General features: G+C 40.3%; 1 protein-coding gene across 1 annotated transcript in view; it reads right to left on the reverse strand.

Annotated features, from left to right (window-relative positions):
* Positions 1-113: 113 nt before the first annotated feature.
* Positions 114-14199, reverse strand: part of SEC61A2 (SEC61 translocon subunit alpha 2) — a 35645-nt gene continuing 21559 nt past the window's right edge. Inside the window, exons 7-12 of the mRNA XM_027592066.2 lie at positions 9400-9553; positions 8266-8426; positions 7733-7930; positions 6244-6435; positions 5689-5765; positions 114-3336 (exon numbers count right to left, since the gene is read on the reverse strand). Of these exons, the coding sequence (XP_027447867.1) occupies positions 3150-3336; positions 5689-5765; positions 6244-6435; positions 7733-7930; positions 8266-8426; positions 9400-9553 (969 nt within the window). The 3' untranslated portion in view covers positions 114-3149. The remainder of the gene's footprint in view (positions 3337-5688; positions 5766-6243; positions 6436-7732; positions 7931-8265; positions 8427-9399; positions 9554-14199) is intronic.

The following is a 14199-nucleotide window of genomic DNA, read 5'->3' on the forward strand; positions in this document are numbered from 1 at the left end:
CTGTAGTCTTCATTTAAATGCTAAACTCCAGCAAATAGTTATGAAAAAGAACATAAATGCAGGTACCCAGTTTTTAATCCAGTTTAAAGTTCAGCTGTTCCTTATCTAATCTACTCCCAACAGGATATTTCTAGAAGAAAAATGACCTGAATTCCAAATTCGGTCAATTATTCCCACCCTCAGCCCCCATATAAACGTCTGTAACTAGGTATGCAAATAACTATCTACTATGTCAGTGTTTGAAACAAAGTTTTTTTTTTTTTTTTTTTTTTAAAGACGGGCCTATACAGGGACTTTCTTGGTCCTCCTCCTAATTACCCGCTAGAGCAGGGTGTAAAATCACCAGAGAGTAACATTTCATGAGAAGCAAATGTTTACATTTGGCTAGTGTCCTCCTACCACCTAACTACTGAAGGTAAACAAGCTGTTAGGTAATGAAAAATGATTGATTCCATTCAGTATAACAAGGTTAATAAGAAGCTAATGAAAATACAGGGCCCTTCCCTCAAGCAGGTGTATATACTTTAGAATTTCATTTCCTATCCTTACCTCAGGAAGTACTTCAGGTTTCTAAAACCAAATCCATTTACGTGGCTGGGGGGCATCACTGTCTTGGTGTCGAACCTGGAGTGTAGCCAGCAAGGTCAGCAAATACCAGAAACCCAGTCCAGCTACCTTACAGGGGAGAACAGGGCCACCGTCTCCGGCTCAGGCCATGCCTAAAGCCCCCATCATCCAAAAGGTCTACCAGTGGTCCTGGGCCGTTTCCTCATCTCTTGGCTGAGCTCGGCCCTTGTGTTGACTTCTGTGGCCTCCAGCGGCTCCAGAACGATCTTGCTGGATCGTTCTGGAGAGCCCCCACTGGAAGTCTCAGAGTGCTGCTCCCTGGCCAGCCTGAAATCGGGGCTCAGGCCCCTCAAACCAGATAAAACCAGGATACGGATGCCAGGAACGCTGTAATAGAGTTCATTTGTCTACAGCGTCACTGTGTATTCAGTGTATCGCTGTGTTCATCTCGGTGTCGAGACATGTTTTTGTGAGCAAAAATACAAGATCTATTAGACTTCTAAACAAAGGAGGAAAATATGGAACTGGAGAACTGTCTAGATTAAGTCTACTCTGTAAATATTGCAAGATTTAGGCCCCTAACTACTTGCTCTAATAGTAGCCTTCCCCTGAGCCCCTAACCTTTTAAAAAAATCCTTATTTTTAGTCCTGGGCATCATGATTCTCCAGAGATCCTCCTCCTTCTCCCCGAGCTCCCAAAGGCCAAGTTCTATAATCTCCCCCGTTACTGCCCTCCTTCAAAAATCAAGAAACAGACGGCATATGGAAAACACACAGACTCAGGCACAGGCCAGTCTCCGAACAGACCAGCTCTTCCAAAGCCACTCCCAAGAACTGAGAAACCTCCTTTTAAATGTTGGTGGAAGAGAGATCTGTATAACCCCTACCTGTCCTTTCTTTTTCTCGTCCCAAGAATGCAAATTAGAAGTGACAGCTAAATCCTAGGACACACCCCTAATGCCCTTTATGTGAACCTTTAAACGTCCAAGGCTGTACTTGGGAGGTCAGGTCAGTTCAAGAGCCGGCAGTCTGGATGTTTCCCGTGGCTCGCACTGGTCATTCAAGAGCATTTGAAAGTTCAAGCTTTCCCATAAAAAGCCCTATTTCCACCTTCTCTTGGGGAAAAAAAAAATCATGTATGACAACACTGGGTCCCCATTTCTATGGTCACAGTGGTCTGAGGCCCTGAGGAGATGGCCTCCAGATGACCACCGTTCTGTCCTGCAGGTTCTGTTTTATCTGTCTCCCTGTAGCCATTTGGCTTTGTGATCCGGCCTAAGTAAGATGCACTTCCTGCACTTACTCAGAAAGGAAGCAATGGAAACCCGTACTTCTGAAAAGGATCTTTCAAAAATGAAGTGTGATCTCTTTGTGGCCAACAGAGCACACAGTTTAAAAAATTATAAAGAGCTGTGCTACTTCGGATGGAGACTGGGATGTCACCTGAGACCGCTGTTTTCCTATTTTTTCCAGTGTCAGTCGCATAACTGAGCACCTTTAAGCTGGTCCCTGTTCCTCAACAGGTCTAGGATTAAACGCTAAATGATAATTACGTTTGACCTCTTGCCACAACCTCTCAGGATGGGTTTTGTAGGATCACGATGAACCTATACAAATAATCTTAGAAATCATTTAATATCCGATTTTATTTTTCCAACACAACTGAAACAGTTTTATTAAATAAAGTTTTATTTTCTACTGTTTACACCCATGTTGCTGCTGTCACGTACAACAACGTACACAAATTCCTAGCATGAATTACCCATTGTTCACCCCCCACTGAACCACAGACATTGCGTGAGAATTAGAGCTTTGCTTTAGGGATTTAAAAAAAAAAGAAAAGAACTGGGGCATCGTATCTTGAAAGAATATTCTCAAGTGATGTGTTGGAATTCAAAGGCATAGCCAATACAGTAAAACAGCACCGACTGCTGTCACTGGGAAGAAAGGAATGAAAACCAGGAGGAGTAATTATACAAGCAGGGGTTTCTAGGACCTGCTGGAACTGAAGCTCCACGGGGGGGGAGGGGGCACGTGGGCTGAGGGGCAGCCCTGAGAGGGGCCAAGTGCGGTGTGGGGTGGGGGGGAGGGAGAGGGGGGTGGGACCATGGATACAAGGAGTTAAAAAAGTATAAAAAGTTAATTATATCTAAAATACAGATTAGATACAAATGTTCCAGAACTCATTAAATAAGCTCAAAAATACTGGAAAAGTGGCAATTTGAACTACATTTATTTTTAAACAAGTGGGGGGAAGAGAGTGTTCTGAATGTTGTGTGCAAAACCGATCCACACCACCGTCTCGCCGGCACAAGTGAGCAGGGCACGGCAGCTACACTGCTTTCCAGCATCACAGGCAACACTACAGGGACATTTTCGAACGAATAATGTAAACTTTAGTTTTAAGGCAGCTGGTACTCATGCTGCACACAGGCTCAGCTCGGCGCCCATCTCACAAATGGGCCAGTGAGCACGTGAACACAAACTGTGAGGGAAGGAAAGGGGAACCAGCATTACTGGACAAAAACATTGTGTCAAAAGTATTTTCCCTTTCACACACACAAGAAGAAATGTTGGAACATTTAGAAAAACAAAGCACCCATCCCACCGACTTCAGCCTGTTCCTTGACAAAAATTTCAAAATACTGATAAATAATAGTGACCGCAAGCAGGATGCCAGTGCCAGAGCCGATGGCCCCGAGGAAGTCGGCTAACACCGACAGGGCGCCGATGCACAGGCCACCAAACGCGGCCGCCGTGGGGATGTACCTGCAAGACAGAGCCTCAGTCAGCCAGCGCGGGGACACGGGAGGGGACACGGGATGCCGGTGTGTCATCGGCACACTACACCAGCGGGGGGGGACGACCGTCTGCAGGGATGGCGTGCGTGTCCCACACAGTGCTGACATGCTGGTGGAGACTTTGTGACTCAGGGAAGGACGGGACCCCGATTTCCAGAAACCAGTCAATAGCCAAGAAAAGCAATACGTGATTTTTATGGCAGAAGGCTGGAATCTTCAACAGATTTAAGTATTAAAATATGTACTACTTTAAATAAGTCATCTTTAGCTCACTCTTGTAGATGAAGAGTAAATTTCAAAATGCTTTTTAAGTATCAAATTTACATGACAAGATATGGATGATCCTCTTTTACAGTAACTCAATCTTGGCTGCACGTTTAGAATCACCCGAAGAACTCTTAAAAAACAATGGGACTGTGTTTAAAATACTCCAGAAAGAAGGCGGGAGAAAGCCTGGGGGAGATGGGGGATGAACAGAGATGGCAGAATGAGGCTAACCACGGAAGCCAGACACAAGCTGGGGACCCGGAGGTTCGCTCGACTACTCTCGGCAACCTATGTGCGCAATAAACAAAAAGTTCACATAAAAATACAAGTGCCTTTCAACCAATGGCTCTGGAACTGGATATCCACATGCACAAAAAGAAATCTGGATCCCTGTTTCACACTAAACACAAAACAAATTAGCTCAAAGCGGTTCAAAGACCTGAATGTAAGAGCCGAGACTCCTAATGGAAAACAAGAATAAATCTTTGTGACCTTGGGGTTAGGCGATGGTTTCCTACGTAAACACTAAGAGCAGTGCAAAACAACCAAGAGAAACCGAACTTCATCTAAATTAATAACTTGTGCATCAAAGGACACCAAGAAAGTGAAAAGACAACCCACAGAATGGCAATAAAATATTTATAAATCATATACCTGAGAAGAGGCATATCCAAAATACCTTTTTTTTTTTTTAAGAATCTTACAACTCGGTAACAGACAGTATGATTAAAAACAAGGAAACGATCTGAAAAGACATTTCTCCAAAGAAGATACACAAATAGCTAATTAAACGCATGAAAATATGTTCAACGTCATTACTCATCAGGGAAATGCAAATCAAAGCCACCAAAAAGCTGCCACTTCCTACCCACGAGGTGGCTTTAATCAAAAAGCAAGAAGTGGTGCTTGCAAGGATGTGAACAACTGGAAGCTTCATCTACTGCTGGTGGGAATGCAGACCGGTACGGTCACACTGGAAAATAGCTGCCGGTTCCGCCGTATGTTAAACACAGAGTTACTAGATGACCCAACAAAATTCCACTCCTACAGCAATGAAAACATGGCCACACAAAACGTGTACAAACATGTTCTTAATAGCGTTACTCCTGATAGTCAAAAACTGGAAACCACCAAAATCTCCATCAACTGATGAATGGATAAACAAATGTGATTTAGTTCATCCATACGATGGAATATTGTTCACAAATAATGCATGAACCCTGAAAACTTTACGCCAAGTGAAAAAAGCTCTTCACCAAAGATCACAAGTCCATTTATATGAAGTGTCCAGAAGAGGCAAATCTGTAGAGATCAAAAGTAAAAAGTTGGCTCGGGGGTGGGAGGTAACATAGGAATGGGGAATAACCAATAGGTACAAGGTGTCTTTCTGGGTGATGAAAATGCTTCTGGTTTGTTTTTTAACTTGGGTTGTGTTTTGCTTTGTTTTTAGTACTCTCTACACCCTATGTTGGGCTCAAACTCACAACCCTGAGATCAAGAGTCTGACACTCTTGGGAGCCGGCCAGGCACTCCGGTGACAAAAATGTTTTTTAAATTACATTGTAACGATTACACACTCTGAATATACTAAAAACAAAAACACTAAACCATGTAATTCAAATGAATGAATTATAGCTCAATAAAGCTGTTATCAAAAAATAAACTAATGATGGGATCCACCCTAGACCAAATAAATCACAATTCCTAGAGGTGGAACATCAGAACTTTTTAAAAGCTCCCAGGTGATTTTATGTGCAGCCAGACAACGAGGACCTCCAATCAGGAACATTTTGAATACTGGGCTGAGCAGTGAAGGGAACACAATTTTAAAAAATAATTTAGATGTCAACTTTGATGGGGAATAATTTTAGAGAACAATTCAGTATTGTGTTAAATTTTGCTTCTTCTGTGTAAAGTAGAAAAAAGATGCTTCATATTCAAACAGGATAACATGTGACAATAAAGATTGAAAAGCCAAACACATGTATACGTACACACACACACACACACACACACACACACACCCCCCAAGGATTAAATCTCATGACCTTACCTATTAAGTTCATGAACCATAGAGGTATCTCTGTGGCCCCTCATTACCATTTGCTGTTCTTTAAGCTGCTTAGCTACCTGCCAAGAGAAAAACAACTTATAAAATCAAACTATAAATATTTCACTGTTTACTACCTACCAGGTTCTGTGTGAAGTGGCTTTCCACACACCAGTAAATCAAAGATGAGACCATTAAGTAGGCACTGTCATATCATTCCCATTACACCCGAGGCTCAATGTTGCACACCACCTATTACCCACACATTAAACCAGTGTTTCTCAACCTTTTCCATTTTTCACCTCCCTAAACAGAAATTAAACACTAAGGAATAAGAATTTGTTGGGTAGGGGTCAGCTTTGGAGGGTTCACAAACCACTGTAAAAATCTAAGAATTTTTCCACCTTCCAGAAACCAGTTTTTGACCCCTCAGGGGTGATATTACCTCATTATTAAGAATGTATGACTTAAAAGTTTACATTATAAAAGTAATTAAAAGTGTTTCAATTACCATTTTGAAAATAAAAATGTTTATTTTCAAATAAAATAAATACTTACATCTTTGGCTGAGGAACCAGACACCTCTATCCATGTCTTAGAAAAGAATGCACATGATCCCAACATGAAGATGATATAAACCACCACATGGACAGGATCCTCAAAGATGGCGCCCATGGACTCGGGAGGAGAAAGATAGTAGCAGAGGCCTCCCACCGGGTAAGAACGAGCAGGTCCTCCCCCACTGACATCCTACATAACAAGAATAAACAGATGGTGAACCCAACTGGTCTAGATACATTTTTATGACTTTTCAAACTCCTCAGAAATTACAACAATGCTTTAAGCTCAAAGCACCTACAGCTAACAAGTCTATGGAACTTAAAGAGTTACTTTTGTGTCTATTATCTTCACGCCTTCAAAATTACATAGCGAGCATCTATTATATAAAAGACACTGTGAATCTATTAACAGAAGAGTGATCTTTTAAAAACCAACATTATAATACATTTACCAAAAAAAAAAAATCTCTCTTTTCCTAAAGACAGTAATATCATTACATTTATTGTCAATCTCTGATCACATTTAGAATCTGAAACCTTCTGCACTTTAACTATACAAGAGTATGCTCCACATCTTTTCACTTCAAAGTATTCTATGAAGAATACAATCAATTGAAATACTGACAGACGACTAACAACTCACTGCCTAAACTTCTTATGTTTTCTGTAAGAAATAGTCCTTTACTAAATATTTATCATAGGATTTTTAGCCAGACAAACATTTAAGAATTTTTATAGTAACAGAACTGGGAACAGTGTAAATTCTGGGGCACAGGGAGTGTGAAAGCAATTTCTGGCTGCAATGATTACAAGGTCTAGTTCCTGAATATATATTTCAAACTGATTTCCTTACTGTGCCCCTAGAATCACTAATCCCCAATCAAAAGTACTCTTTATAGACGTAATTCAACTTCCCAGTAATTCTCTCATTAAAAAGGAACTTAGTTAAGATCACAACACAATCTATATACAGCCACTCGATGTACTTATTGCTATGAAATTATTACAGTAATAATTACTGATGGATTATCAGCTCACAAAGGGAGGGACCGCATCTTCCCTCATCACAGGCAATCACATTTCTGTTACATGAGCAGAGAAAGAGTACTGTGGATAAAGGGAATCCTATCTCCTTCAACTAACACTCAAGAGTACTGTCTTATCCTGTTAAACTTAAAAAAAAAAAAGGGGCGGGGGGAGTCAGAAAGTGCTGGATTCTATTTCTGGTAACTCTATGCTCTCTCCAGTTACAGTAATCACAGGCCTGTCTCTAGCCCAGTTAATCACAACTGGTTTATTGCCACCCAGGCCATGAAAGATGGGGGTAAAACGTCTTTCCAAAAAATTATAAACTCTGCGACAGGGAAGTGAATCTGAACATGTTATAGCAACTGCTTCAATTATGGCTCATCTCTTTCCGTTAAAAATATAACCATGAAATGGAAATTACAATAAATACAAATGCTTAGAATAAATAAAATACTCACAGCCCACTGTCCTAGTAAATTTACTAAAAAGTTGCCACTAAATCGAACAGACAGCATCTGGGAAATAACATACAGGTTTGACACTAAGGCCGACTGGAGAATAATGGGAATGTTCGAGGTGTAGAAGAGCTTGATGGGGTAGCTACTGTACTGTCCTCGATACCGGGCCGACTTGATGGGCAAGTCAACACGAAATCCCTAAAAAATGAAAATGAAGAGGAAGTAAGAGTGAGTGCACATCTCAAGTAAAGAACCCAGATGACAGGCAGAACAATACACTGGGGAGTGTGAGAAGCAACGCTAACATTTTCCCTGCAGCCACCCCCCCACGCACACACGCACACACAGAACTCCTGTTCTATGCCATCACCACCAATATTTTGCACCTCACAGTCAAAAGAACAGAATTATTTGCTTGACTAGATTCTGCAACACTGACTTGTTAGATACTGACATTTCAAATGGCATTCTTTTCTTCAAGAGCACAACAAAAATCCACCTTCCGCCGACTTCGGTGAAACAAGTATACGTACCTGAAAATATATAACAACGGCGAACACAAAAACCGTAGCAATGAGGTTCATGAGATTGGGTAAGTTCTGACGATAGAAAGCCTCCCGTAAAGCGCGGACCTTGTCTGTCCTGGTGGCCAGTAAGTGAAAGAGTGCTATGACTGCACCCTCAAACTCAGTACCTGATAAATCAAGAGAGAAAGTCGCTGTAGACTCTTTCTCCAAAGCTGTCCCGAAGATCAAACAAATAACCTTGAACCTCCAGTACATGGCGGAAAATAGGAGTCAAAATCATTCATCGATGTTGACTTTATAATACAGCCATGTGTGGAGCTTCCAAAAATCTTCACATCATTGAGGCAAAAATATCTTTTTTATTAGCACGAATCTCAAGTTTTCTCAAGAGACTATTCTTGATGAAAACAGCCAAAGTAGAATAAACCTAAGCAAATATTTAGGTCATAATGATTTGCCTCTCCTTTACTTTAGGGAAGGGAAAGGAGTATTTTTAAGGAGGGGGGAAAGCAACAGCAAAGCAGAACAAAGATGTCAGACTCATAAGATCTATGTCACTCTCTCGAGCTGGCTTTTGTTTTACCAAGAATACTAGTAAACCATCGTTGCTCTTTTCTTAAGGCTGGGATCAGTTTAGACGTTAACTGTTATGGAGCCTGGATGGCATTTGAGATAAACGGAGATGGGTAAAGGGGAAAGACAGAATGCAGGATTTCAAAATTTAGTTGCTATTACAAAGCCAAGGAGAACAGCAGCAAAAGTATTAGTGCTCCCTGATGATACAATAAATAACAGCGTTTTCATTTGAAAAATCTTAATCCACTACCTTTTTATTCCCCTGGGAATGCGGAAATCGGTCAATGACTTCTGCAGCAGTGGCTTAAGTAAGTAACATTTTAGAAAGCTGTTTGCAACCACTGAAATTTTCAATGAGCAGAGGCTAAGACTTAGATATAATTCTTTCTGAAGTACTGTTTCATACTCCACAAATCTCTGCTGCTTAACTCTTGAGCAATTAGCATCAGGTGTCCCCTGGGACAGCAAACCAGGATGTTTACAGGCATGTCCTGCTCCGTGACGGGTTACTTTCCAGCACACATCCAGCAAAACTCGTGCAGTTGCAGTCACTGTGCAATGTACCTCTGCCAGTGTTAATAGTAGTGGGACTAAAGGCCTTCCAGACAATGGTTTCACAGATGTTGGTGGCAATAAAGAGGGAAATACCAGACCCCAAGCCGTAACCCTTCTGTAGCAGCTCATCTAACAGCAGCACAATCAAACCAGCAACAAACAACTGTGGGGAAAGAAATGCAAGTAAGCTGAAGCAAGAATAAACTCAAGAAAGGGGAAGAGGAATACCATTGACTACTTGCAAAGTATGGGCATTTGTAATACTAAAACCTAATTGTTGTAATATCACTGTTAGGATTCTGCATCTTTTTAAACCCCACTTTAGTCAGAAGTCAGTTCTGCAAGTCAGAGGGGTGGAAAAATCGCTACATCGTAAAGCAGACATTTCAACCTTTAAAGCACATTTATAAACCATCTGAATAGTTTCTCTTACAATGTTTAAGTAAGGCCTACTGAAAAGCGAACTAAAAAATGTTCAAACTTGTTCAATTTAGGACAGCAAAAAACTGAAAACATTCCAAGTAGTTCCAAGGAAGTGAAAGACCAAATGAAATATGGTATAATAACAAGACACAATTGTATACTGCCACTAAAGGAAAAGTATGTAAACTAGGCTGAGACATTTTTAAGGTATTCTATGCAATACTTTAATACATTACATATACAGTTACCATTGAGCAACACAGGTCCACATATACACAGATTTTTTTTTCTAAATACTATAAATGTATTTTCTCTTCCTTCTGATTTTTTTAATAATCTTTTCTCTAGCTTACGATATCATATAAATATGGTATATAACATACAAAATGTGAGTTAACTGGCCATTTATGCTATCGACAAGGCTTCAGGTGGGCTGTTAGTAGTTAAGTTTTGAGGGAGTCAAAAGTTATATGTGGTTTTCAACTGCATGGGGGGTGGTCAGCGCCCCAACACCTGTGCTGTTCAAGGGTCAACTGTAATATATAGAGAGAATAAGTCAAAAAGAGCACAAATTAATACGTACAGAGATTATAACAATGTCAAAAATGCACTCCATACCCACAGTGACAAAGATTGAAGGTAAATGTGAAGACAAGGATTTGCCAGGTTCTTAAGCTCATCCTTTTTTAAAAATAAAAGCATACTAAGTTTAATTTATGTGAAATTGAAAATTCTTAATTTTCCTCTTGGAGAAGACATTTCCGTAAAAGTATGCACCAATTAAAAACAACCCATAGCCTGGCAGATGACCTCCACAGTCATGTCTTCCCTGCACTGCAGTAACCTAATCAAGAGGGGAAGAAAATATGCTTCTACACCTCCAACCTCACACCTGTCCCCATTTTAAAAACCCCATCCTACGTAAGTGAGGAAATGCCACCTCCATTCTGCCCAGCTCTGAAGCCTCCCACCTTCTTACTCAGCTTACCTGACATCCCCCATTACACAAGAGAGCAAACAAGCTACAGTCCACCATTTTAAGCATGCTTACCTTCTGCAGAGGTTTTTTTTTTCCTTAACTGTCATTTCAGTGGTTGTACAGAGCCTAAATGGTCTATTAGTCTTTTAGTTTGATTTTCAAAGGATTGGAAAAAGGGTACAATTCTTCAAACTTCTAAGAGTGCTCATGAATCCTTTACTGTTTGAAAACCAAGTTTAACACTTTGACAAGATAAAAGAGAAGTTAGGCCTTACTACTGAGATTTTATTTTGACCACAATTATGTATTAAGTAAATAAATACTCCCAATCAGAAAACCAAATTTGTGCAGGGAATAATAGCTGTCCACAAACTATCAGCCCACCAAAAAGTCTGATCATGGGCTTCTGATTAAATGACCTGTCCAGAGTCATAAAGTCATTCTGAAATACCTGTAATTCTCCAAACCCCCTTTTCAGACCAATTAACCATCAGACTACAGGGTGATTCATGTATGTCCTGCAAAAATCAAAACTCATATTTTTCTAACTGGCATAGAGAAGTCTAAATGAGAAATGGTTTCTATAATCAAAAGAGTAAGATAAACGACAGTAAAAAGCATGTGAACTATGCCTCCGAGGGAGGAGACACTGAGAAACCAGGAAGTTACAGCATCTCGTTGACTACAACAGTGAGGGAGACTGAATGCTAACTGCATGCGCTTGTGCAATGTGCCATACCTATAAATCTCTAAATTAGGCACAAAAATAGCTCTACATTTCAACTCTGCTTGTGCATGCGCGCACACACGCGCACACACACACACAATTGGACAAAACAATACTTACCTTTCCTACGTGCCATGCACACTGATATTTTCTACTCTGTTATTTTAATCAAGACCCACTATCCAGATTTCAAATCTCACTAGTTCCAAGACATGACCACATGAAGGAAACAAGAATAATTAAGGTGAGAAATACCTTACCTAACAGCATACAAACAGTTTTCAAAGTCTATGTTTCTGGGTGAAACACACTGATCCAATCATCTCTCTTCAGTGTATCCACATATTTTCAATGTTAGCAATGCCTTAAAAGACACACTACCCACCTATGATCAAACACATTTCTCTATACGTTAACACTGAAAGAATTAACCACAAGTATTTGTATGCCAGAATTTCTGTAAAAAAAAAAAAAAAGTATATATATATCCATTTATTTCATTCCTGGAATATAACTATTCCTTGACCTCTGATACTGGGGGAAAAAATTAAAATAGCTTAACTCTGTTTTTATCTCAAATTCAAATTTGTAACGACTCCACAGGAGTCAACGCTTTAACCCAAAATTGGTCCAATGAGGTTCTTCAAGAATCCAAAAATACCTTACTAAAATACTAGAAAAAGTGTACTGGAGCATAATGTTCTAAGAGCTAGGTGCCAATTCTGTCTTTTTAACAATCAGGGTTATTCTGGGGGCACCTGGGTGGCTCAGTTGGTTAAGTGTCTGTCTCTGGCTCGGGTCATGATCCCAAGGTCCTGGGGCTGGGCTCCCTGATAGGCGGGGGTCTGCTTTTCCCTCTCCCTCTGCCCCTCCCCCCTGCTCATGCTCTCTCTCTCCCCTCCTCCCTCTCGCTCAAATAAATCTTTAAAATATATATAAATAAAAATCAGAGCTATTCTGAACTACAGGTTGCATAAAGCAAAGGCTATTATAAAGAAACAAAGTAAGACAACAACTGATGCATTGGTATCGACAATGCCAAAAGCATGTGGAGAGGTCCTAAGCACTGGAAGACATCCAAATCACTTTTCAGAGGATCTTCTCTCCCCAAGTCACTGCAACTCTTCTTCCTCTAATTCTCAAAGGTTATAAATTTGCCAATCAAGGTTTTTTTTTAAAATGGAGAAATAAGGACAACGTTATGGGAATTCCCTAGGGCTCAGAAACCTACCAAAGACTGATAATCCACTAAAAATTCCTCACCTGGTCAAAAGACAAAATATTTCCATCTAGTTAGAGGAGCCCCCCCTTGTTGTTAATGACACCAATAAATACTTGAACAACCCAATTCTCCTTGTTCTAATCATACTCACTACATGATCTTATTTTGATCTGCTTCCTATATAAGGTTTCTCATTAAAAAAGGATGGTCAACCTTGCCAATCTGAAATGGTCCCATTTCTCAATGTATATATTAATAAGTTGGTATTTCACTTTTATAAAAATATTTTTCCGAAATTAATGCTTTGACCATTAAAAAAAAATGTTCCTGGGGCGCCTGGGTGGCTCAGTCGTCAAGCGTCTGCCTTCGGCTCAGCTCATGATCCCAGGGTCCTGGGATCAAGCCCCCATCGGGCTCCCTGCTCAGCAGGGAGTCTGCTTCTCCCTCTCCCACTCCCCCTGCTTATGTTCCCTCTCTTGCTGTGTCTCTCTCTGTCAAATAAATAAATAAAATCTTTAAAAAAAAAATGTTCCTAAGTGAATCCTAATTCCATAGAGTGAGCAAGAAGAGGCATTTCCAAAATAACAAGGACTCTAGATGCCGTGTTTATCAAACTTCTTTTCAAAATCCCATAAATAACTATTACATAACTTAAGTACAATCCATTCTTGGGTAGCTTCTCTAAATGATTTTTAAGGATCGTACATTAGAAAAATATCTTCTAAATTTGACACACTTTGAGATACTTAGTACAGGGATAATTATGTTGGACTTTAAAAGTTCAGTTCCGAAGGGTCTATTTTAAAAATCCATGGAATATATGTATACAGGTTCATGTGTCTTACTAGCTGTGAGATATTATTTGTAATGCCATTATTTTGTATACCACTAACAAGGAAAAAAAATACTGCCAATTAAACCATGACAGTAACTTATCACAAAGAATTTTTATTTTCCACTTACAAAGAAAATATTTTAGACCTACAGACCGATTTTATCATCTAGCCTGTTCTGTGCCTTTGCGTACACACAGTGACTGTTCCATAACAAACCAGAGACTTTTGCAGACATTTTAAACAGCAACTAATCTCAAAAACATGTTACACCAACAATGCACATAACCAATTGATGCAATGAACATGTGAATAGCTCTAACCAGCTGACACACATATGCAGACAATGACTGCTATCACGACTGCTGCCTGGCTGACAACAAACGTGGGGCACTATCCGCTATAAGAAAAAACATCCTGGGCGCCTGGGTGGCTCAGTCGCTTAAGCGTCTGACTTCAGCTCAGGTCATGAGCCCAGGGTCCTGGAATTGAGCCCCGTATCGGCTCCCTGCTCAGCGGGGAATCTGCTTCTGCTTCTCCCTCTCCCTCTGCCCCTTCCCCTGCTCCTGCTCTCTCTCACCCTCAAATAAATAAAAATCTTAAAAAAAAAAATCCTGATCCCAGA

The sequence above is a fragment of the Zalophus californianus genome, chromosome 9 (assembly GCF_009762305.2).
Source record: "Zalophus californianus isolate mZalCal1 chromosome 9, mZalCal1.pri.v2, whole genome shotgun sequence".
NCBI classification, from domain to species: domain Eukaryota; kingdom Metazoa; phylum Chordata; class Mammalia; order Carnivora; family Otariidae; genus Zalophus; species Zalophus californianus.